Source organism: Colletotrichum gloeosporioides (assembly GCF_011800055.1).
Source record: "Colletotrichum gloeosporioides strain Lc1 chromosome Unknown consensus_91, whole genome shotgun sequence".
NCBI classification, from domain to species: Eukaryota; Fungi; Ascomycota; class Sordariomycetes; order Glomerellales; family Glomerellaceae; genus Colletotrichum; species Colletotrichum gloeosporioides.
Genome location: NW_025544736.1, coordinates 275,521 through 300,300, shown reverse-complemented (window position 1 = coordinate 300,300; position 24,780 = coordinate 275,521). Strand labels below are relative to the sequence as shown.

At 55.0% G+C, this 24,780-nt stretch overlaps 7 protein-coding genes and 1 pseudogene across 8 annotated transcripts; 6 read left to right on the top strand and 2 right to left on the bottom strand.

Moving 5' to 3' along the window:
* Positions 1-38: 38 nt before the first annotated feature.
* GCG54_00008243 (uncharacterized protein) lies at positions 39-3,275 on the top strand (the record flags this gene model as incomplete). Its single annotated transcript, XM_045408213.1, has 2 exons — positions 39-310; positions 374-3,275. The coding sequence occupies 2 exons, from the start codon at positions 39-41 to the stop codon at positions 3,273-3,275; spliced, it is 3,174 nt and encodes a 1,057-aa protein (XP_045257947.1).
* A 1,772-nt stretch (positions 3,276-5,047) lies between these two features.
* Positions 5,048-9,469, top strand: GCG54_00008242 (Tannase; the record flags this gene model as incomplete). Its single annotated transcript, XM_045408212.1, has 3 exons — positions 5,048-5,100; positions 5,301-6,763; positions 7,773-9,469. 3 exons carry the CDS (start codon positions 5,048-5,050, stop codon positions 9,467-9,469), a joined length of 3,213 nt encoding a protein of 1,070 aa, XP_045257946.1.
* A 465-nt stretch (positions 9,470-9,934) lies between these two features.
* Positions 9,935-20,953, bottom strand: GCG54_00008238 (annotated as a pseudogene). Its single transcript is given in 17 exon segments — positions 9,935-9,965; positions 10,028-10,184; positions 10,257-11,108; positions 16,459-16,814; positions 16,846-17,042; positions 17,113-17,268; positions 17,286-17,445; positions 17,684-17,730; positions 18,855-18,961; positions 19,357-19,776; positions 19,908-20,045; positions 20,100-20,137; positions 20,197-20,403; positions 20,555-20,577; positions 20,640-20,733; positions 20,808-20,843; positions 20,927-20,953. Coding segments are annotated over 17 exon segments (3,046 nt in total).
* Positions 12,859-14,393, top strand: GCG54_00008241 (uncharacterized protein; the record flags this gene model as incomplete). The annotated part of the gene is given in 6 exon segments (XM_045408211.1): positions 12,859-12,987; positions 13,126-13,327; positions 13,377-13,480; positions 13,509-13,672; positions 13,686-13,790; positions 13,817-14,393. The coding sequence occupies 6 exon segments, from the start codon at positions 12,859-12,861 to the stop codon at positions 14,391-14,393; spliced, it is 1,281 nt and encodes a 426-aa protein (XP_045257945.1).
* On the top strand, positions 15,166-16,047 carry GCG54_00008240 (Protein/nucleic acid deglycase HchA; the record flags this gene model as incomplete). The annotated part of the gene is made up of 1 exon (XM_045408210.1): positions 15,166-16,047. One exon carries the CDS (start codon positions 15,166-15,168, stop codon positions 16,045-16,047), a length of 882 nt encoding a protein of 293 aa, XP_045257944.1.
* On the top strand, positions 18,756-19,051 carry GCG54_00008239 (uncharacterized protein; the record flags this gene model as incomplete). Its single annotated transcript, XM_045408209.1, has 2 exons — positions 18,756-18,810; positions 18,864-19,051. 2 exons carry the CDS (start codon positions 18,756-18,758, stop codon positions 19,049-19,051), a joined length of 243 nt encoding a protein of 80 aa, XP_045257943.1.
* Positions 20,954-22,272: 1,319 nt separating the features above from the next.
* On the top strand, positions 22,273-22,959 carry GCG54_00008237 (uncharacterized protein; the record flags this gene model as incomplete). The annotated part of the gene is made up of 1 exon (XM_045408208.1): positions 22,273-22,959. The coding sequence occupies one exon, from the start codon at positions 22,273-22,275 to the stop codon at positions 22,957-22,959; it is 687 nt and encodes a 228-aa protein (XP_045257942.1).
* A 312-nt stretch (positions 22,960-23,271) lies between these two features.
* GCG54_00008236 (uncharacterized protein) lies at positions 23,272-24,760 on the bottom strand (the record flags this gene model as incomplete). Its single annotated transcript, XM_045408207.1, has 2 exons — positions 23,272-24,687; positions 24,743-24,760. 2 exons carry the CDS (start codon positions 24,758-24,760, stop codon positions 23,272-23,274), a joined length of 1,434 nt encoding a protein of 477 aa, XP_045257941.1.
* Between the last annotated feature and the right edge of the window lie 20 nt (positions 24,761-24,780).

Below are 24,780 nucleotides of genomic sequence, written 5' to 3'. Positions count from 1 at the left end.
ATACGCTTTCCATCTTCAATTATACCGTCACTGTCATCATGCGTTCCCGACGGTCTCATGTCACTTTGGGCGCCTTATCCGTACTGCCTTGGCTGGCATCGGGATCTCAAGGTTGCTCGTCGGCTGACGACGCAGGAGCAATCACTCAGGAGGTTGTTGTGGTCGATCACGTTCCCGTACATCTAAGTGCTGCCGTCTGCCACAACACTGCCATCGATGTTGCTGGCACAGTTGTATCTGTGACCAACGCTCCTACGGTGCTTGTGTCCGACTTCGTCGTCCAGAGCACCACGACGTTTACGTCGACTCTGTAAGTCAGCTGCTTTTCGCTCATCTTATTTCAACGTGACCCTTTACTTACTCACACCGTCAGCCATCCATCTGTGGTCTTTGAAGGCCCCTGCACCACTCTGTTTAGAGATGGCCCTCCCGGTTCCGAACCCACTACGCTGGTGTTTCCTCCTCGCGGAGACGACGTCAATGGAACAAAGATCGTCTGCGTTCCAGCCGACTCTAACTGGTACGAGGAATTGGACCCATTCAAGACCGGTGATAGTGACCCCTGGGCCATCACGAGACCTGCCGGCCCTACCGGAACGGACCTCATCGACCCTGCTACCATCACACCTCCCACTACCACCTTCACTGGATCATTCACTACACTCACTGGCGCTTGGACCGGTACAGTCCCGACGACTCTCATCTTGCCTCCAGCCGGCACTGACTCAGTCGGGACCGAACTCGTCCTCCTCCCCGAGACCACACCCCCATCTTTCACTGGGCCTTATGTGACGATTTCGGGACCTTACACCGGCGCCACGCCGACTACTCTGGCACTGCCTCCATCTGGAACCGATACTGTCGGAACTCAACTCGTGTTGACACCCAGTCCCGCGATCACCTCCTTCACTGGGCCGTATGTGACAGCAATCGGGGCGTACACCGGCACGACACCTACGACTCTGCTTCTCCCTCCATCCGGTACGGACACTGTCGGAACTCAGCTCGTCCTGACTCCTGCCCCCAACATCTTCACTGGTCCTTTTGCCACTGTAAGCGGTGTCTGGGCTGGTACTTTCACCAATACGCTCTCTCTGGCGCCAGCTGGAACTGATGCCACTGGCACTCAACTTATTCTGTACCCGACAACAACGGCTAGTCAGTTCACTGGTCCATTCACCACTCTTACGGCCCCCGGCACAGGGAGTGTGGCAGAAACTTTCACAGTCCCGCCTAATGGAGCAGATAACACAGGAACCGTCATCGTTCTGGCTCCCACAAGCGCGGCACCCGGTACCTTTGCCGAGTCTGTTCCGAGTTCATCATCAGCGTCTCCTACTAGCGCCCCAGTTCTTGCCGGAGTTTTCACCAGCACGTACACCGGCTCAACTACCTCAACCTCGGCCCTACCTTCAGGCCCTAATGGGGAGCCAGGAGCAACCATCATCTTTGTCCCAAGTCCCGCAGCAACCACCTCTGCTCCCGCTTCTACCATTCTGCCTGCTGTTGACACCACCATCACCAGCGGCTACGACGGCACAGTAACCTCCACCTCCCTCATACCTCCAACAGGCACCAACACTGCTGGAACTATCGTCATCCTGGAACCCACAACCGTACCAACTACCGCAGCGGCAAGCTTCACCACAGTAACCAGCGCATACACTGGCTCGGTCACCCTAACCTCAACCATTCCTCCCGCTGTCTCCGGTCAACCAGGAACAGTTGTCATTCTGGACCCGAGTCTGATATCGTACTCGACGTTGACGAGCGGCTATGATGGATCAGTCACTGCGACTACCACTGTATTTCCTTCGCAAGGCGGCACTGTTGGCGCTGTTGTTGTACTCGTGCCCACGGCTGCAGCGTCATCGACGACCTCGTCAAGCACTGATACGTCAACCTCTACCCTGGCATCTACTACGGCAACCTCTGAGTCCTCGTCTGCCTCCGAATCATCCTCGACCTCTGCGGTAGCCTCAACTCCTACGGTGTCTTCTGCTTCCGAGGTCTCTTCCACTTCTGGAGTCTCTTCCACTTCCGAAGCTTCCTCCTCTTCTGAGGTCTCCTCTACGCCCGAAGCTTCTTCTACGTCTGATGTTCCTTCTACCACTGATGTGTCCTCCACTTCCGAACTGTCTTCACCATCAGAAGCTCCTTCCACTCTGGAAACTACTTCGGATTCGAGTACTGCCCCGACCTCTGCCACCTCCGAAGTCTCCTCGTCGTCCGTTCCAACCTCGACTGTCGCCACTGTCTCATCCACGACTTCCTCTCCATCATCGCCTAGTTCAGCATCCTCATCCGTTTCAACCACACAGCCCGGAACCCCAACCACACAGACCTCCCAATCCTCCACCTTCACAGGCTGCCTTGTCACATCCTCCGCCACAGCCTCCGCCTGCAGCGTCTCCCTCACCGACTCCTGCGCCCAACTCTCCTCAACCAACGGTCTCGCCCTCGCCCCCGTCATCGCCGCCTGCACCCTCGAACTCGGCCCCTACGCCGCCGGCAACGTCCTCACCTGCCTCTCCACCACAATCAGCCTCACAACCACTGGCCAGAGCATCGCCAACTGCGTCACCAACGCCCTCGCCGCCAGCTGCCCAACCACCCTCCCTGAAGCCTGTGTCAACCTCCAAACCTCCAACGGCCTCGCCCTCCTCACTGACATCCCCCTCTGCACCGCCGCCCTCGGCCCCTTCGCCGTCGGCACCGCCGCGACCTGCCTCGCAACCGGCGCCATCAGCGCCCTCACCCAGGGCTCAAGCGTCTTCGAATGTCTTCAAGTCGCATTCGGCCTGGCTCCCTCCGTCGTCACGGTGACGAACCCCGCGCTCTGCCCGACACAAGCGCCGACAGCAACACCTTCAGTTTGCGCCACGGTCCCGGCGCCGTGCGAGTCCCTCTCGACCGTCGACGGCCTGGCCCTAATCCCCGCGATCCCGGCCTGTACCGCGGCTCTCGGCGCGTTCGCTGTTGGCAACGCCGCGACGTGCATCGCCACGACGGCTATCAGCGTGACGACCACGGGCTCTTCCATTGTGTCTTGCCTGGAGAATGCGCTCAGCGCCACGTGCATCTCGACGCTGCCACAGGCCTGTCTCGATCTCGCGGGCGACGACGCGGTGGCGCTGGCGGTGGACCTGCCGCTCTGCGTCACGGCATTGGGGCCGTTTGCGACTGGCGCTGCGCTTGTTTGCACTACCTCCGGGCTGACGAATGGTGATTCAGTCGTTCAGTGCTTGAACAATGCTCTGTTTTCTACTGGCTAGGTGGTTGCGGGCTGACATGAATCACTGATCTTTCTAAACGGCTTTTTCCCATCTTATTTGTTTTTATGTCTCCTATTTTCCAGTCTTCTGCTAAGTCTGTTAGTTCTCATTTTCTTTTTCAGCCCAGTTCCCAGAACGATGGGTCACCGCGAGAGGCAAAAAGCTTAATATCAGAACTAATGATTTGTATTATCAAAAGGAACTGTTAGCTGGAGGGTCAACTATTATAATAATTGGAAATGGTTCATACCTGTCTTAAGTACTCGAACATTCGACCATAGAATATGCGTGATTCTGTTAGTCCAGCTGAATTTTCATGTTCCCGTTAAATCTTCCAGTCCAGCTTCCAAAGCTCTTTGCCTCCACAAACGCAAATGACCTGGTCTCGGTATCATCAAAATTATTCAATTAAGGGACCGAACCCATGCCAGAGACTTGAACCCTTGGTTATCCCACAATCAACATTGATGCATAAATCTTTCATCGTTGAAATGTTGCGTTCTAGCCCCCACAACATTTCAGTTGGCAGCGCATGACATCATGTAAGGCCAAAGGACCCACGTACACAGTCACAATCACCTTGAAATGTCGTCAAATTTCACTCAACCCCATGACCAAGATCGGAAGGTCGATCGAAGGAAACAGAAAGTCGCAGTCGCTAGGCACCGCGTGCAGTGCGGTCCCCGCTTCTTGCTCACCGGCCCCGGGGCTCGGCATCCCCGACACCCACATCCCGGCAAGCCGGCAGACAGGGCAGACAAGGCGGGCCAATCTGCGTAGGTTAAAGCTTATTAATGGCTGCCTTCCTCCGAACCAGAACAACCGTAAAACCTTCATCCGATGATCCGACCTTCCGCTTCAGGAGGCGAGCAGACGGCGACTGGTGGTCCCGGCCCGGCCATAATTCTGCTTGAGTCGTTGCATGTACGGAGCAGCAAAAAAGGGGGCCGCTCTGCCCTTCGGTTTCGGTCGGCGATAAGTCCAAAAGTCTCAAAGAAGAAGCCCGGCAGGGATCTGCAGCAGCCCTCCCCGCACCTGAATCTGTCTATCTGATCCTCCACCCAAATACCTTAGTACGAATAGCTAATGGGCCCCCCGGCTAGTGCCGACGGTGCCACGATGCGCGCCCGCCCCTTAACAGGAAGCTCTTACGCGTCTCACTGGCTGAGCGAGCTCGCATTTGCCCCATAAAGACAAACATAAGACTTGCACCATGCCCCCGTCTGTTCCGTTGCGCCCCCTTGAACCGGCAGGATTTTCGAACCTTCTTGTCCTCTTACTCAATCTCCCCCAACGACAGAGTGCTCTTCTCTCTCCTCCTTTACCCATCCCGCCGGCCGTTGCAGCTCGTTCTTGCCCCTCTTTCCTGTCAGATTCGCTGTTCCATCTGAGGCTAATCCCTTGAAGGCGCCAAGTGTTCTTGCTTCTAGCCCATCGTACGACCCTACCTACCTTACCCAGTCTTGGTCAATCAGGAAATTGTCGGCAAAGGAATTCGGGAGTCTACAGCAACCCGACGGCAATAGTCAATTGAGAAACACAGAGAGAGGTGAGAGTGACGCCAATTAGAGATTTGATTCACTCCCCGACCGCCACCAAAAAAAACGTTTCGGTCTCGCCCCACTCTGGAGACTCTCCCACGATCTTCGAGGGGGCCTCGGCGCCGGTTTCCAGTCATTGAACCGCTGGAACAAGGCACATCAATCATCCCAAAGGAAGCGAAACCTCATCCAACACGGCGCCCGTCTCAATATCGCTACGCCCGATAAGTCATGCCGCCCCGGAAGGGCAGTCCAAAGGTCAAGACGGGCTGCCGGACATGCAAGTGGGTTTTCCCTCGAAAGCGCCGCCGCTCCCTTATCTGAACCTTACTGCCAATGCCCTTCTTGTTCGTCTCGTCACACCCCCCTCTCCTGCTTTTGTTTCCTCCCAACATCGAATCAGTGTTCACATAATCACCACGTCACCCATATCACGATCCCATAAGCCCGCAATGCATACAAGACCAACAGAAAACTAACCCAGGCGCCCTTCCCCGCACAGAGCCCGCAAGGTGAAATGCGACGAGGCCAAGCCGAAATGCGTGCGCTGCACATCCTCCGGCCGCCAGTGCGCCGGCTACGAGCCGACCATCGAACATGGCCTCGCCTGGTACCGCCCGCAGCAGCTCACGGCCCACGACCAGCGTGAAGGCCGCGCCTTCCAGTTCTTCTCGCACATGGTCGGCCCCGTCCTCTCGGGCCCGACGGACTCGTACTTCTGGACGCACCTCGTCGTCCAGTTCTCCCACTTCGAGCCCGCCGTCCGCCACGCCGTGCTCGCCATCAGCTCGCTGTACGAGGACTTCCACGAGGGCGAGCGCGTCACCCGCCAGAAGAAGGGCAACGCCTTCGCCATCAGCCACTACAGCGCTGCCATCGAGCGCATCAAGGGCACCCAGGACGAGCAGCTCATGCTGCTCGTGTGCGTGCTTTTTGTCTGTGTCGAGTACCTCCAGGGCGACGTTGAGGCCGCGCTGCGCCACTGCAAGCACGGCATTCTGATCCTGAACAAGGTCGGCTGCCAGTCGTGGGCGCGCGAGTACGTCATGCCCATCTTCCGGCGGCTGAGCTTCATCTCGTTCTTCCTGGGCGTGAAGCCCTCCGAGGACGCGCTCGTGCCGGGGCTGATCGGGTTCGAGGCACCGATGCCGCCGCGTTTCGAGAGCGTCGAGGAGGCGCAGAGCGCGATCGACGACATTACCGTGCACGCGATCGAGCTGCTCGCGAGGGGCGACGAGAGCGGGAAGCAGCCGCTGCAGACGCGGCTGCAGGAGTTCCACGGCAAGGTGTGCGAGCTGGACGCGACGGTGCCGCCGCAGGAGTCGTCCAAAAAGATGGCGCTGTGCGGGATGAAGATCAAGGCGGAGATGGCGCGGATACAGGTCAACACGATCGACGGCGAGGGCGAGATGCGGTACGACGAGTGGGCGGACAGTTTCAGGAGGATCGTGGCGCTGGGGAAGCAGGCGGCGGAGATGAAGGTCGCGTTCCCGAGCGAGCGGCCGCGGGCGAGTTTTACGTTCGAGCAGGGCTTCTTGTCGATGATGGGGTTCGTGTCCATCAAGTGCAGGGATTTGCAGACGAGGTTAGAGGCGATTGACCTCATGACGAAGATTCCCGCGCCGAAGGAGGCGCTGTTGGATGTCGGCACGCTGTACCGGGTCGGTCGACGCGGCGCGGAGATTGAGCACGGAGTGCTGCTGGATGACGGCGTGTTGGAGCGGAATCCCGTGGCGATGGCGAAGCTGTCGTTCCCGCCAGAGGAGAAGAGGTTGATTGGAGCGCCGATAGAGCACGAGCTCGACGTGATCAAGAACGAAGACGGCACGACGACGTACCGGAGGACGGTGCATTTCCTGAAGAAGGATGCGGACGGGGTGGTTCACGACCAGACGGAGTACCTCCTGGACCAGAAGCCTGGCCAGATTGTGGTGCCGGATCTGCCATGTATGAGATGTTCGAAGCCTTTGTACGTGTAGTTTTTCTTAGCGATACTCTAGTTTTTTCAAGATTCCCCATTGTCATTGTCGTAGCAGTAGAAGCACTAGAGTGCATAATCGGGTGACGTGCATGCAGGTACCGTATGTTGGGTGGCAGCAGCAGCGCCCCAGAGGGCCACAACTTGCAAGGTCCCCCGGAGCTCCATAGTCGATTTAAGTCTAATGTACGATCAGCCCGGTGGGAAGCGAGATGTAAACGGACCCCACAAGGCGCCCGTCGGCTCGTTCCTGAATGTTTGCTGTTTCTTGGCGACCTTTGCTCCGGGCTTCTCCCGATGCTACGCCTTGGATTTTGACGTAGTACGAGCCCCGAGCCCTCGGCCGAGCGCTACGCATCTTCTTAACGTCCGACAGCTCGGTCAAGCGGCGATGATGAACCGTCCAAACGTTTCCATCAGCAGCAAACACGCGATGGCACCTCGACGCATCTCAAGACGGTCCCGGTCGGCCGGGAGGAGACGACGGGGCGGGGCGGGGGCGGGTGGGGCCAGTCCGACTCGCGCTAAATTGGATCCCGCGCGTTCGGTCCGGACCCACAGTGGGGCTAACCCGAGGACTATTAAACCAAGCCGATCGCCGCCCCCAACGCAACCTACCATAAACACATCGCAAAGGAAGTTCACTGCAAAGGGGCCTCGCACTTGGCCCGCATCGCCCAACACCTCCTAGACAGCGGCGTGCCGAGAAGTCAGACACGGCCGCAGCACTCAGGTCCCGACGTCGTAATGCGCGTCAGTTGGGGTGCAGAATTCGCCGAGATTTAAGGGACGATCGAAATGGGGAAAAATATCCAGTGCCATGGCGAGCTCCTCGGAATTCCCGGTGGTCGGTACACGGCTGCCGGTTGAGGCGAGGCACTCAGATATAAACGCCTCTCCTCTGTCGCCATCACCGTCTTAAGAATCTCTCGATCTCAGCCTCTCACTTCATCTCTTCCTCTTACATCTGGTAGCCAGACAACCTCCCTACCTCATCCAGGCCAGATACTGCCCAGCAGGCCCTCCCCGCCGCGGGCACCATCCCCGGCGTCACCATCGACTCCGCCTCCGTCCAGACCGCCGTCGTCACCGGCGCCAACGTCTCCTCGGAGTGGTACCCCTCCGCCACCATCGACTACTGCAACGTCACATTCGCCTACTCCCACGACGGCCTCGCCAACGACGTCGTCCACGTAACCTACTGGGTCCCCGCCCCGGACGCCTTCCAGAACCGCTACGTCTCCACCGGCGGCGGCGGCCTCGCCATCAACTCCGGCTCCCAGTACATCCCCACCGGCATCATCGCCGGCGCCGTCTCCGGCATCACCGACGGCGGCTTCGGCGACTTCAACACCCAGTGGGACGCCGTCTTCCTCGCCGCCAACGGCACCGTCAACTGGCAGTCCGTCTACATGCTCGGCTACCAGGCCCACAACGAGCTCGCCGTCCTCGGCAAGCAGTTCGCCCGCAACTTCTTCGCCGTCCCCGCCGAGACCAAGCTCTACTCCTACTACCAGGGCTGCTCCGAGGGCGGCCGCGAGGGCTGGAGCCAGGCCCAGCGCTTCGGCGACCAGTTCGACGGCGTCGTCGCCGGCGCCCCCGCCTTCCGCTACGGCCAGCAGCAGGTCAACCACCTCACTGCCAACGTCATGGAGACCACCGCCAACTACTTCCCGCCCTCCTGTGAGCTTGAGAAGATCCTCAACCTCACCATCGCCGCCTGCGACCCCCTCGACGGGAAGACGGACGGCGTCGTCGCCCGCTCCGACCTCTGCAAGATGACCTTCGACTTCAACACCACCGTTGGCCAGGCGTACTCCTGCGAGGCCACCTCCGGCAGCGGCACCGGCGGCTTCGGCGACCTTGCCAAGCGCCAGGGCCCGCCCTCCAACCCAACCCCCGCCCAGAACGGCACCGTCTCCGCCCAGGGTGCCGCCCTCGTCAAGCAGTACTACGACGGCCTCATCGACTCGCAGGGCAAGCGCGTCTACCTCAACTACCAGCCCGGCTCCGCCTTCACCGACGCCAACGCCAAGTTCGACTCTGCCACCAACACCTGGGGCGTGAGCATCTCCGGCCTCGGCGGCGAATGGGTCGCGCGCTACCTCCAGCTGCGCGACACCTCGACCCTCGAGTCTCTGACCAACGTCACCGCCGACACCCTCCGCGACTGGATGCTCTACGGCATGAACAAGTACGCCGACTCCCTGCAGACGACGCACCCGGACCTGTCGGCCTTCCAGACCGCCGGCAGCAAGATCCTGCACGTCCACGGCGAGCAGGACGACTCCATCCCCGCGGCCTCGTCGGTGCACTACTACGAATCCGTGCGCAGCATCATGTTCCCGGGCCAGGGCTTCAACGAGAGCTCCGCGGCGATGGACGAGTTCTACCGGCTGTACCTGGTGCCTGGCGGCGCGCACTGCGGGGCGAACTCGCACCAGCCCGGCGGTGGGTGGCCGCAGACGACGCTGCAGACGGTGATTGACTGGGTTGAGAAGGGCGCTGCGCCGGAGACGCTCAACAGCACCGGGGAGGGCATCGGTGAGCTGTGCAGGTGGCCGCAGCGCCCGCTGTGGACGGACAATGGCGCTGGGTTCAGCTGTGTGTATGACCAGGCGTCGATTGATACCTGGAAGTACACTTTTGATGCGTTCAAGATGCCTGTTTACTAGATGGTGACGGGGTGGTACTTATAACCAACGAGTAATTCCGTGGAAAGATACAATTTCCTTGTACATATTGGAGTATACATAAGGTAGCTGTACAAACGCACTTGACTCACTTATGTCGATAACCTTGCACCCTGTGAACACTTCAGTGTATTTGGACGGCAAAACGCATGAGCACCTTGACTGTGAAGTCATTCCACCCAGACTTTCTGTTATGAAGTGAAGTTTGGTCACGCAGTCCTATTATCTTGGAAGCACGACCACAGCAGTGAGAGGGTTCTCCATTCGACGTATAGAATCTTGGCAGCACATAGGCTCTAGAAACTCGGAACATTGGGTTGAGGAAGATCGCGTAGCAAGGCTAACGCTAAAGGAATTCTCTGGATATTATTATGCCCTTCAAGTACTCAACCATGCCCCAGACCGTGATGATAATTACCCCATGCAACCCAACAAGCCACAATGCCCTCACTCTGGCTTCTGTCCGTAAACAACGTAACTGTAACCAGGGTCAGTCTGCAAACGTTCCGCACCAGCTGAAGGAAAAATAGGGTCACTCACATGGGCCAGTACGAATGAATCGCAGTGTTCTTCATGTCCTTCCTCACCTCCGCCAGGAAAACGTCCACGCTCTCCTTACTCCACCCAAGAACTCGGGTATATACCGCCACGCTCAACGCTTCCAGTCCCGAAGTGATGTTTTCGAGTGTCCACAAACCTACGCCGAATGCACACAGTCAGTCAACATGAAGTCTTCGCGATGAAAAGGCCTCCTCCACCAACGACTCACCAAGCTCCTTATATCTCGGATCCTTAGGCCACCTATTCTGCGGCCACTTGAACACCACCTCCCTCACATTCACAAACCCCGCCTCCTCAAGCTGCTTCTTATACAGCTTCGCGCCGTCAAACGACCGCCCCACCGCCTGCGTGCCCTTGAGCAGCTGATCGCTCCACCGCCACAGCGCCGTCTCCTCCGTCAGCGTGCCGTCGTCCGACGTGATCGGCGTGATGTCCGTCACCTCGATCCACCCGCCGGGGTTCAGGTTCTCGTACGACTGGCGAAACATTTTCGGAAAGTCCGCAATAGCCGAGGTCATCATGCGCGAGTACACAAAATCGAACTTCTGCGAGAACGTCCACGGCTCCTCCTCGATGTCGTCGATCTGGAAGTGCACGTTCGGCGGCACGAAGGCCGGCTGGATCGGCGACAGGTCGACGCCGATGATAGTCGCGGACGGGTGCAGGTCGCCAAAGTCGGCGGCCCAGATGCCGGTGCCGGTGCCGATGTCGAGGACGCGCTGCGGGGGCTTGGCGGGGTCGAGGGGCGCGAGGTGCAGGCGCTCGTCGAGGGTGAGGAGGAAGAGGTGGTGCTGCAGGTCGAGGCGGTCGGACTCGGTCTCGTCGTTGGGGATGAGGTAGGCGCCGTCTTTGTAGGCGTGGTAGGTGCGCCCGTTCTCGTGGCGGTACTGGAGGATGGAGGAGCGCAGGGAGGCGGTGGAGGATTGGAGCTCGACGCCGAGGGAGGAGTCGGAGTCGGACGTGTCGGGGTCGTCGGTGTTCGGGTCGGCGGCGGGGGTGCCGGTTGTGGGGGCCGGGTCGGCCTCGAGGGCGGCGGGGGGCACCGGGGCCGGGGTCGGGTCTGGTGTTGGGGCGGACATGGTGTAGGTTATCAGGCGACTTCAGAAAGTGGTCTCTCGAGGAGGTGTTTTCGAGAGAATAAGAGGCAGAGGAGGAGAGGAAAAGGAAGGAAGGAAGTGGGTTCAAGCGGGAACGGCGTGGTCCTGGTGGAGGCATTTGTTGTGTCTCGGAGGGTTTGCGGCGATGCGGCCAGTCCGGATGCGGATTGCGATTCCGGAGGGTGGGTGGAATGCATGGCCAAAGCCTATGTTTTCCGCAATATCAATGGCTGAGACTTTACCTCACTTTTGAACCGGGATATGAATTGAATGCAGCAGGATTGAAAGGCCCGGTCAACTTGACGTTGAGTCCTCATGGGGTTTGATGCATACTGAACTGGCGGTGGGATGGAAATCACTTGGTCTTGGCATGGCTGGCCAATGAAGGGCTGGGCACGACTGTCGAGATGGCATGATGCACCCACGGCGACATTTCAGAAAAAGGAAAGGCGTCATGCAGGCAAATGACGCGGGGGAGGTCTGGCATGGGGTTGGTGGTTCTGGACAGCTCCATTGTCGTGCATGATGTTTTGTTGGCAGATGGGGCTCCATGTGATGTGTGCATGCTGAGATGACAGTATCCGGGTTAGCGGGTGCTGTCGGCGTGAGGCGTCGACAACCTGGGACGTTGGTTGGCTGGGCCAATTAAAGAAATGCACCGGTGAGCTATGAATTGACGTTTTAATTGTATCTTTGGATCAATTGTCAACAGTCAGTGTGATGAACTACTCTCAAATGGATTCTGTCGTCCTTCGCAGATAACACTTCAGTGGGCCCACGGTTGCTGCACACAAACCAAGAAGCCAACCACCTTGTACATGTAGCGAAAGTGCTGACCCTGTGGGTAGATCGTTAGATACAAATAAATGGAAACCGTACGTCAATAAGTGAATTTTATTGCTTTTACAATGAAATTTGGTTCGTTGTGTTTGAGTTAACATGATGCCTCACTCAACCCTGTTACTCGTGTCGGTCCAAACCTCGAATCATTTATTTCGCATCAGTCCTCGATTGACCTACGACTCATGTGTGGTTGTACTTATACAGCATCTAGGTTGTGTCAGTGTCGAATTCGAACGCTCCCTGTCGTACCTTTTCATAGAATCATGCAGAGATAGAAAAGAAGTTGACAAAAGTAAATGTGACTGAAACTCCGCGCTGCTTGCTTTGATCAGTAAAAAGCGTCAGTTGAAATGCTTGTATTCGAAAATTCAAGCCTAGCACATATTGAGCAGCACATATTGAGTGTTGTGTGATAAAATTTGTTCAGCCCAGTCGACAACGTCACACGCCACAAGATAGCACCACTGATGATGTAGCGGCTAGAGTTCGAGTTGTTGCCTATTTGTAGATCTCACTACTCTGGGCTCAGTTCTACCATTACCTCTATTTGCCTCATCTGGTGAGAAATGACCGCTAATGTTTCTGAGGCTCTCCAAGGCCGCATCTACTCAGCACGTCCGGCGATCAGGCCCAAAAAGCTGCCAACACTTCTCCTCCATCCCTTGCTTCAATCCTGTCAGATGACGCCATTGTTCTGCTGTCTGGTGGTCTGGTACTAACATTGCCAGACCCCAATATTCCGCACCACGAGCTAGCAAATGTATTTAAAGAAACGGGCCCGCTCCCATGTCTTCCTACTCACCGTATCAAGAAGCGCAACTGATTGGCATTCTTCTCACTTACGGCGCGAGATAGAGAATCTTGTTCATAATGACGAGTTGTGATGTTTATCGTCACCAGAGGCTTTCGAGTCCGCGTTCCATTCGTCTGGTGTTGCTCCATCGAAATGCGAATCTCAGCCCCGCCCAAGACCTCACTTGTGACCTTATTGAGGCAAGCGTGGATACCCATGGCCAAAGACTTAAGCGCTGCACGGCGAAGATGGCGCTGAAGGGCACTTAGTATCACGATCCGTCTTTTTCTTGGATAGATGTGCCCACTTTGGGTATATGGTTCTTACTCGTCTGACCAATACAGAGTCTGCGACGAAACCACCTTACACCGTCTCAGATTGGCGCCATATTGGACACGGGTTTGGACCCTGCAAGAATTCGCGCACAAAGCTGCCGCGATACTGTAATGCGATTCGCATCTTCTCCTCTTCGCCAATCTTGCTCACCTCCTTGCGGTGGCCTTCAAGGACAAAACCATGCCCACCCAGCAAGGGCTAGATTTGCATGTGAACCTTGATGAGTGGCAGGCAACAACAGATTGCCCCTTTCGTGCAGCGACGAATCAACTGCGACGGGTGCTTTCGATGAAGGCTTCGGAGCCACGAGACAAACTCTTTGCTTTGTGGGCGCTCTCGCCCGGCGTCCTGGGAAGAATGAGGGTCGATTACCAGCAACCCATCGGGGAAGTGTTTCATGAAGCTACAAGACTCATCATCGAATAAGAAGGAAGTCTGCGGGGTGCTGTACTTCTCGAACCGAGCGAAGACCACAGCTGGCGTTCCTTGGGATACTCTGCCCTCTTGGACCGTTGGCTTCGCCACAGATGACGCCGAAATGAGACCCTCGCATAAGTAATACTACAAGATCCTTTGCGCTGCCTCTGGGGGAAGCAAGCCGGTCTTCGCGTTTTCGAGAGACGGTAGAAGTGTTCATCTCCGGGGAGTGCGTGTTGAGCGAGTCGCGAGTCCTGTGAGTGGTGTATTTCCAGCAAGCAGCAAGTGCGTGGAGGGCACGAGGTGCGGTTCGGACGACAGTTTCAACGGCGAGAAGGAGCAGAAGTCTGGACAGACGTTCCAGCACGACTGTCAAAGTCCATACCTGGATGTACTAGGGAATTTCAAGGAGGACGTATCGTGTCTCAAAGAGCCGGGTTTTACAGTAGACAAGATGAGCAGCAGCCTTTGTCGACTATCGTGGTGGATTATCCAAGGTCCGAAAAAGACCGAATGGTCTTCATCCACACCATCTTCGTTGACAGGTCAGGGCATAACGGCCGTGTCATCGCTAGTCGAGTGGGACTCACGACACTTTGGAAGCCAGTGCAGAGTCGCGCTTCGCGTCGGGAGGCTGTTCTTCACCTCGGATCAGATCGCTGGATTTGCTGTCACCGGCGTACGTGAGGGCGACGCAGTATGCCTCATCGCTGGACTGGATCATCTTTTTATCTTGCGGCCGGCAAAGGGTGACTACGGGAGGTACACGCTTGTCGGTCCGACGGTATTTGCAGGTGCCATGAGTGGTGAGATGTGGCCCGCCAATGAAGACGAATTGGAAAATTTCGAAGTTTTCTGAGGCTTTTGATGCAAGCTGATGCACTCAGTGCGGGCAAAGGTGGGCGGATATCGATGCCGAACACCGATTAGATAAGCATAGAGACGTATATCTAGTTTGGATGATGCTAGAGTTTTGCAAGTACTGTATTCAGAAAGCTCTGCAATTTTTGGAATAGCTGCACATGCTTAGACAAAGTCTTGACGGTTCAGAACCGCATAGAGTTCTTCTTAGGGAGCAGATGCTTCAAGAGCGGCACAATCTAACCATTGACAGCCCAATGCCGAAAGGGGCAAAAAAAAAGGGCCGACTGTTAAAAGATATGAAGCGTTTTTAATTGAAGAGTTGATTTCTTCAGAGCTCTCGAGAGGCTGAACTATTATCCAAGCTGATAGGCTTAGTTGTAATGCGACATATCAAGCTTCTTCCGGATGTGGACTAGAGGCTGCAATTAGTCTCCTCAGAATAAGGTTCACGACGTCACTATTTCGTCGACTTGGTGAACTACGGCGGTAAGACAACTGGCCTGCGTTACACTCCGTATTTCCAGAGTTTCGTTTCCGGAAAACCTTACCATTGGCGTGGGAAGTGGACTAATAATAATCGATTTCCGCGCGTTCCACGCAAATCCCCCTCACTTGTCCGGTATCCCCACCAACAGTCTCATGAACTCATGAGCCATACAGCACTTTAAAAAGCCACCTTCGCGTCCTCCACGGTTACTCTCCTGTTTCTAGATACAACCGACATTGCGCCCTCAACAACACTTCCTCTCAGGCAGCCATTCGTCACAATGTCAAATTCTAGCGAGCGCAAGCCTGTCCCTGACCAAGCCGAGGATGACGCTTGGTTCCCCTCTCCCTTCTCTTTGACGCAATACACCGCTCCCAAGACTGACTTCGATGGCGCCAACTACCCCAACGCATACAAAGGGGGGAAATGGAAGGTCCTCCTCATTGCCACGCAGGAACGGTATCTTAAGATGGCCGGTGGCGAGTTCTTCTCGACAGGCAACCATCCTGTCGAAATGCTGCTCCCCATGGTTCATCTTGACGCTGCTGGCTTCGACATCGATATCGCTACCATCTCCGGCGACCCTGTCAAATTCGAGATGTGGGCTTTTCCCAAGGAGGACGAAGCTGTGAAGGGCATCTATGAGAAGTACAAGCAGAAAATTCGCAATCCTCTCAACCTCGAGGAGGTGTGGGGAAATGGCTTCTCGGCCGACACGCCCTACATCGCTGTCTTCATTCCAGGAGGTCACGGTGTTTTGAATGGTGTTCCAGATTCAGCGACTGTCGGGAACATTTTGCGCTGGGCCCATCAGAATGAGCGATACTATATCACTCTGTGTCACGGACCGGCCAGCATGCTTGCCGCAGATGTGGGCAAGCCTGCAGGAAGCAAGTTCATCTATGATGGCTACGAGATTGTGGTGTTCCCCGATTCGCTTGACTCGGGTGCAAACATCGACATCGGATACATCCCTGGTAAAATGGAATGGCTTGTTGGCGATCGCCTGCGAAAGCTTGGCGTCAAGACGTTGAATGAGGGTATCACTGGTCAGACACATCAGGACCGGTACCTGCTCACGGGCGACTCGCCGCTTGCGTCCAATAACCTTGGAAAGCTTGCCGCCGGTGTCCTGTTGAAAGACGTGGTCGATCGTAAGTAGGACTTCGGAAAGATATACAAGGCTCCTTGATTCCTCGCCGCAACAAGATAGAACCGTGCGGATGTCGAGATCGTAGCTCGGCTTTTCAAGATCTCCTCGGTTCGGGATGGAAACAAGCAAGCGACAAACTTTTAATTACAGAACAGACTCAGTCGAATTCTAAGCACTACTCAAATATGAAGAGAAGTTGGCAATCTGGCAGGTGTCTAGTCTTCTCGAACCGTCCTGGTGTTGTTCTCCTCCATGTCTGGACAATCGTGAACCCTGCTAGGGCTTTCTCGCGTAGACACAGTGTCTTATTAAGCTGTCAGCACCAACCATCAAAGACGGTGATTCCATGAACCTCTATGGGCCAAAAAGCGTGGATTCTCCTGTCTCGAATGTCAACCCTCGCTTCGTCGCAAAGCTGACGCACATTCTGCTCGTTCCATCCCATGCCTCTCGTGAGAAGTGCCAATGACAACCCCTCTAGCCCCATTTCCAGGTTCACGCAATGGTTCATTCCAATCTCTTTGAGCTTCAAGTCCGCCGGCCACCCATTAATGGGCCAGGAAAACCCCTTGCAAGTGACGTCCACGAACCCCACCTTGTGTATAACGTCTAGATAGCTAGATAAGCTGATAATTGGACGTCCGAGGTAATCTGACGCCTGATAAAGAGCATCATGCCATCTGCCGATAGCAGAATCCTCCCTAAGGGTGCCATCATAGCAGCCGAGAGGGAGCCTGAGGTCGCCGAGCTCGAACCAGCCGCCAGGGATGAGGTTACTGTTTTGGAAGCGGGAAAGTCAGTTCGAACTTCCTTTGGCTCGTGATGATCTTTGAAGGAAACTCTGCAGGTAGCGGCAAAGGTAGTACTCGTATATCTTCTGAATCATCGCTGGTACGTCGGAAAAAGAACCCGCCATCCCTCGGCACATGATAAAGTCAAATGGCCGGCTGAATTGCCAGTCCTTCTCGAGATCGTCTATTTCAAACTTGCAGTTTGTCGGGATCCTGGAGCCAGAGATTTAGCGTCCGTACCTACACAATTTCAACAAGGGGCCCAGTGATTTGTTCTGCGTACCATTCGGGTTGTATCGGGCTTAGGTCGACTCCAATTACCCAGGAAACATCGTAGATCAAGACGCTCAGAAGCCGCACAGCGATAATGATGTCTTACTTCTGCCGAAGGAAATTCGTCTGCTAATGTGGCAAAGTGGATCAGCATTCTTCCGCGTTACTGAACTTCAAAATCACAGTCGCTCAACAAACCGAAGTCGATAGCCCAGATTCCAGAATAATTACCAATGTCCAGAACGCGCCTGGCACCCCTGTGCCCGGGATTTAATGCCAAGTTGTCGTCCAGGCACAGCAACCAAATGTGACGCTGCAATTCTAAGTCACCCGAGATACATCCCTTTAGCAACCTAGCAACACTGCGTTTGGTTTCATCCTGTCTCACCTAAACGCTCATTTTCTTTCTAAAAGCGCTTTAGGTTACCATGCGTAGTAGAGTGGCGAGATTATTTGACGAATTCAACGACTTACATCATCGTTTGGGTAATTGTATTCTGTCGTTTCCGTCAGCTCAGGTTTGTCATCAGAGAAACCATGCCCGGTGAATCGTCATCCTGCCCGCGCAGTAAGAATGATACGTTCGTCCATTCTCCCTCTGGTGCTCCCGTATACTCGATCTGAGGGACTTCAGTGTCGATCTCTCGAGGCTCTGGACTGAAACTCAGCAATCTGTCCAATGGATTGTGTGTAATAGCCCCCAAGCAATCACTCGAGACGTTTGTTTTCAGACCTGTTTCTAGGCCTGATCCCTTTGAGGGCTGGGGCTGTTATTACCTCTTCATAGTCGGACGAGGGGTCCACTTCAGCGGGCTAAGTTGTTGCGGGGTCAATAAGTAGGCAAAGGTAAGAGAAGAATACAGAAATCACACCGTTTGCGCGTCACTAAAATCCTCCAGTGGTAATTCTCTTGTTTGGGACTTCCGGGTGCTGCTTTTGTGCCAGCATGTTGCCCGAGAGAGTGGCCGAAGTTGATTCCCAATTCTCAATTAAGAAGTGGGGAGAATCAGTATTAAATTGCGGCTGGTACGTGGATCTTCGCGTCCAACACACCGCGTTGTTTGGGTGAACTCCCAAACAAGCCACCAACGAGCAAACATGAGCCGGGGACCAAAGTCCCGTTGGCTCATATTCTCGTGTCAGATCCTAAGATAACTCTGCAACAACTTTGATTGGCTCGCTTCAGTAGACTGCAGGACCGATACTGGTCATGATTGGACACGTCTACCAAAAGGCCCACGGCTGCAGATGTTTCTGGCTTGCGAGGTGATTGCTGCATAAGCTTGCAGCTGCATCCACGTTCTGGCCATGTTTACCCCTCTGGGTTCGACTGAAAGCGGAGACGTCACAAACATCAAGTCGTTGCAAGGCTTGAATGTAGCAGTTTGAATGTGGTGCTGAGCGAAGCCATGTTGGCTATGACTACAATATACCGGCAGAACCTTCTTCGGTTAGGACAGTCGAAGCCGGGGAGCCCATGCGCTTGCCGAGGACGACATCTATTACCATGCAGAAAGTCCATATTCTCTCCACTATAACACCCCATCAACGACAAAACGCGGAAACCGATTGCGACTTGTGAAGATGATGCACAATACCTTCCTCCACATTCAATTGAACGCAAGTCTTGTCAAAAGAACTGCAACCCCAGCTATGCCTCCTTCTCATCATGAGGCTTCTGAGCGTAAACGCAATGCCTGCACTAAATGTCAGCTACCGATGCCGCTCACTTAATACCTCATTTGTACTCACACTCTCCAGTACGCGTGGATCCTGCGATTGCGCAGATCCTTCCGCGCCAACGCGCACAGCGCGAGAACCTCTTGCTGGCTCCAGTCGAGGGCCCGCAAGACCGGTACCTACTGACGGGCGACTCATTGCTTACGTCGAATAACCTTGGAAAGCTTGCCGCCGGTGTCCTGTTGAAAGATGTCGCTAATCGGGGTTGAAGGGATGAAAGTTGCTGAGGACATCTAAGAGAGATATATCACCAGAGGTAGTTTTTGCAGCAACGCATAGGCATAATGTATTCACAAATGAAAGACATTTAGTTGCTTGGGTACATGATCATCGTGCCACTTAAGACTGTGTCCATCTCACTGAATGGCAAATGCTGGTGCGGTTGGTCCGACTACCAATCATTCGGCACTCCTACTGCTCATCCTCTCCTATCTCAGGCTTCCTGGCATACACACACTGTCTACCCCCAGCGTCAGCATCTTCGACGTCACTCAAGTACACGCGTCGCACTCACATCCGCCAGTACGCGTGGATCTTGAGACTGCGAAGCTCTTTCCTCGCCAAAGCGCACAGCGCGAAGACCTCCTCCTTGGTCCAACCCATCACGCGCGTAAGGAGAGCAAGTGAGATTGCTTCGAGGCCCATGCTGAGGTTGTGAAATTGCCAATCGCCGAGGTTCTTCAGGTGCGGGTCCTTGGGCCACTGGTTAAGAGGCCATTTGAACTCGTGCAGCTTCATGTCAACGAAGCCCGTCGCTTTCATGGTATCCATGTGAACCGACAGACTGTCGATCGGTCTGCCCATTTGCTTCGATGCCTGATAAACAGCATCGTGCCACTTCCAAAGGGCTGAGTCCTTGGACACGGTGTCGTCGTCGCAGCCAAGGGGGAGGGCGAGATCACCGACCTCGTACCAGCCACCAGGAGTGAGATTACTAGAGGTTTCACAAGATCATTAGTCTATCATCTGGTAAATAGAATTTGCGATGAATGGTAGGAAGTGAAATCCGGGAAGTGACAGCCTTGGCCTTTCACCAAACCTGCGATATGGTAGGGTAGTACTTACTCATAGACTTTCTGAATGATGGCAGGTACGTTAGCGAAGGCACCGGCCATGCCGCGGCACATGATGAAGTCGAAGGGGGTTTTCCATAGCCATTCCTTCTCAAGGTCATCAACCTCGAAGAAGCAATTTGTAGGTGTCCTGTGAACACCCTAAGCCCGAGACGCACAAATGGCATTATTACCTCATTCTTACCATTCAGGCTGGATCGGGCTGAGGTCAACGCCGATAACCTAACGTGAGTACTCTTATCAACTCAGTGAACATATTCCTTGCTTGTCGTTGCTCCTACCTCTGCAGCGGGAAATGCGTCCGCTATCGTGTGACGTAAGCCAGTGGCCTCGGGAGATGAATTGATGCCAGTGTTTCGGCTTACCATAGTCGATTGCCCATACGCCCGTCCCGGTTCCAAGGTCGAGAACTCTTTTGGCAGTCCTATGACCAGGATTGAGTGCCAATTCGCCGTCGAAGCACACCAACCAGACGTGGTGTTGTAAGTCTGCAGAGGGCGTGAGTTACGCAGCGCAGTAAGAGGCCCCAAAGGGCTCTTGTAGAATGGCTCACCATAACGTTCACTTTCCCTCTTCAATTCACGCCCCAGTTAGAAAGTCTACATCATCTGAACACGAGTGAAGGGGCTTGAAGCTCACGTCGTCGTTGGGATAACTATATTCTGTGTTGCAATGTCAGCATTAATTAATTTTTGGCCGTGTTCGGGTTATCATAACGACATACTCCCCGCGCTTAAAGAATGATAAGTTCTGCCATTCTCCACTTGATTCTCCATAATGCTAGACCTGAGAGATACCAACGATGAGGCCTCGTGAACCTACATTAGGTCAATATCTTAGATTCTTGACACTGTGTGCTAAGGGGTACGTAGCGGGGCAGAAGTGTACTTACGTCTCCAACCTCGGACGCGTCGTCCGCATTGATAGGCTAGATTGGAAGCGAAGACTGTCAGCAAGGGTCCAACGACCTCTACGGTATAAAGAGTCTGTCCTAAATGTCAAAGATCGTACATTCTCTGTGTCCGGTGGGGTCTGCATTGTCACGAGTCTATAGCCAAAGCGGCGATGATTCAATTCACTGTCTTGGCGTTTGGCTGCCTGCGCGATTTCGAATTCCGGAGTTCTTCGCCTACCTTGGCTTGGGACATGCAAGTGGGAGACAAACTCGATGTCTGTTGGAAGGGACCTTCCCCCCTAAATATGGCCCGAATGCAACATGGGGGTTCCAATGGACGGCCCCACTTACAGCTCACGCGAACCAACAACGATGAAAATGACACATGTCGCAACAGCGGTTGGAACTGCTCGGCGGACGCGGGAATCGTGCTTTGTGGAATAAAAACCGCTGCGATGTGATTGGGGGGAGAGGACGTCTTGTGCTTGGGATGTGGGCGAGTTGCTCGGCGTTGGATCTTCATTGGCCACACACCCCGGTGACTCCTGCACCGGGGCAGCATCGCCTGCAGCCGCTGAGAAAAGGTGACGCTTATCACAACCCCTGCAACCGTTGCCTTTCACCGGCAAAATCCGTTGAAGAATGCTGCGAGGTTCATCAGCCTGCTACTCTGCATCGTTGTTACTGATAGATACAAATGGGGGAGAGGGGAATGAAAAAGAAATAGGAAAAAAAAAAACGTCTGAAACATTTTCTTTGTTATCCGTCTCGCACGTTTTGCAGGCCCCTGCCGCGGCGACGCAGTGTTTAGTCCCCTACGGAAAGACGACGACGGAAATAGGGCATTCGTATCGAAGTGTAAACCTCACGACGACAGAACCTCAAATCTTCCAATAACGCTAAGTTTCTTGTGTGTAATGAGTCACTATGGATGAGCGATTTGACGTAATTCGGTGAAGCACGCCTACTTTAAGCAGAGGCCTGTCTATTCTTACGTCTTACCACGTGTTGATGGTGTTTTGGAACACTAAAGTTATCATCAATCAACGGCGTTGCTAACCCAACTGAGTCAACTCATCCTCTACATAGTCGTTTTCGTTCAAAACTCTTCATGAGATAGATATTGTGTGACAAAGATGAACATGATCTTGAGTACTGATTGAGAAATTGGGTACCACCTCTTATTTTCATTGTTAAACACATCTGTTCATTCCCCTGTCCTTTTTTGTCTTTACTCCCTCGTTTGGTTTTGCCGTCTCCAAGGTGTGTATTGTTCGTCAAACGCATGAGCAACGATATTGTGGGAAGACAATGACAGAGGTACGACCTTTATACCGCAACTGAGTCAAAAACAGTCGTTCTACGCCCGACTACCCGGCGCCTACATCTCCTCTCAACCCCCCCACCACCTCAACACCAAAACCCCATCCACAAACCTACCAACAACCCCCAAAACACACCCATGGTCCCCCGTCCTCCCCCGCCCCGCCGCACCTCCCCCTCCATCCCCCCTCCCTCACCCTTCCCCACCGCCGGCGTCGCAACCTACCACTCCCTCACCGGTCCCTCCATCTCCCTCACCCCCTTCCTCCTGCGCCTCCATCGCCTCCTCTCCGACTACGAGTCCGCCCAGCCCCTCCTCTCGCCCACCGACCTCGCCCGCGACTGGGACACGCTCTTCACCCCCTCCGCCCTCCCGCGGCCACCCCACCAACCCCTCCGCGTCGCGCAGGCCGACATCGACGCGGAATGGGACACGTGGAAACTCCGCGCCTTGATCGCCGCGACATGCCAGGATATAGACAGATTACAGGCGCATCTGATCGAGGTCGAGAGGCGTGTCCACGACGTGAACCGCGATATCGAGGATGCGAAGCGGCGGGAGAGGGGGCGATGGGGCGGCGTGGAGGCCGGCACGGGGTTTCTTGACTTGTATGCGCCGCGGGTTGATGGGTACCGGAGGCGGAGGAGGAAGGTGTTGGAGGTCGACAAGTATGAAGTCTCCTCGGACTGGGATGTGTTCAAGCTCCGGGACGTGTTCTCTGAAGCTCAGACCGATATTGACAAGTTGCTGGATAAGCTGGAGGACTTGGAGACTGAGATACGGGAAAAGAGGCGACTGCTGGGCAGTCTGCGAAAGTATAGGTAAGTCTTTGGTAAATGGGGAAAGCTGACATTGTTTAGAACAAGAACGACAGATTGATTTGATGCGTACAGAGGCGACCTCTGGGTTTCATTACAAGTGGTATCTATGTGCTCCTAGCAGAATGTGGTATCATAATCTCATGACCTGAGCAACACAACTCCGTGAGCTTTTCCTTCCGAGAACCGTGACCTACCTGCTTAAATTCATAGTCATAGTTCTTCCAAAGCCAATCAGTCCATGTTACTCCGTGCCATGATGTGCAAGTGTTCGCCCCGGTCGAGATCAGATACAACGCCCCCTTTCTCACCTAATCTTTCAAAGCTCGTCATCATCGTCGCCCTCCATCTCGAGAAGCTCCAACAAACTAGGATGGGGCTCTCCGCAGCAAGGGCAAACTCCGAGCTCGTCGTCACTCATGTATTCCTCGACATCCTCCATGGGGTAGCCGCTGCTACGACAGAACTCAGTCCACTGGCGCTCGTCACCATCCCTAGTCTTGGGGACTCGCTTCCAGATCGTGAGATCCTTGCGGCTCGGAGTTGACTTTGGGTGACCCGTTTCCCGTGGCGCAGGAGGCATGATGGGCTCACGGGGGTGATGGTGGTCGTCGAAGTCCAAGTCCGAGTCCGAGTCGTGATCGTCAGCGTCTCCTTCAGTCTTCTTGGGCTTCAGCGTCTTCCAAGCCCTCACAACACGGGCGCAGCTGGATATGCCAGAGAGGGCCTTCAAGTTGTTCTTCAGCTGGACGAAGGAAGGCAAGCCAGCCAGGAAAAGGCCCTCGTCTCTGAGCAGTCCGGTAAGCTCCGCTGTCGCCTTGCTGCCCGCGTCATCTATCGGCAATCCAGTCACCTGCAACTCGTTGAGCGAGCATCCCAGCTCATGCGACGCCATGTCGTGAAGGTCGCTGCCAGGCATTGGCAAAAAGTCGTCCATGAAATTGACGAGATCAATGCGGAGCGATTCAAGGTTGGGGAACAGCCGAGGCCGAACAAGCTTCTTGTCGTGCTTGGGGTCGTACGGGGCACGAAGAGCACGCAGGAAATCTGTCACCTGGCCCCAGGTGTAACAGCGGAAGCCGGCACGGGCGTAAGTGTGCTCGTTGACACGGGGAATAGTCCGAAGAGTCACGTCATTCTTGAGAGACGGATGGTAGGACCGGTCGAGCTTGTGCTTCCGCTTCTTGTCGTCAAAGTACTGGGCTATGATGCGAAAATTGACGTGCTTCACGTTCTTGCGGTAGGCGAAGTCGAGGTCTGCGAAGTTGCGGACTGCATCGGGGTTGGTGAAGACAAAGGTGTTTTGGTTCCACAGAATGCGGCTTCCCTCCTCGTACATGGCCTTACAAGTAGCCAAAAAGTGGATGGCGATTTGATTGTCGCGGGTGCGCTCGCCAGTTGTGAGGTTCTCGGGCTTCAGCTTGGACAAAGGATCAATGATGGGGCTGTTGGACGTCAGGGAGTACTTTAGAATTCGCAGCAAGACTTCGGTCGGCAGGTACGGATACGGGTGAGACTCGGAGCAGATGGAAGACCGCGTGCGTCGACCGCTGGGACGGTGGTGCTTCTGGTAGTTGGCTGATACGGGCGACCAGGAGATTCCGTTCTCGCGAAGCAGCTTCTTGAGCCTGGCATTCTCGTCTGTAAGTGCCTTGTTCTTGCCGCGCAGGGGTGCATTGAAGTGAGCTTCGGCCTGGTCCTCCACATCACGACACTCCCAAGGCATGACGACATCCTGTAGCTAGGTCAGAAAACTGCAGATTCATTGCAAAAAAAGAAGATAAACCAACCATGTCGCGATGCGCCATCGTGAAGGGCTGGCGCAATC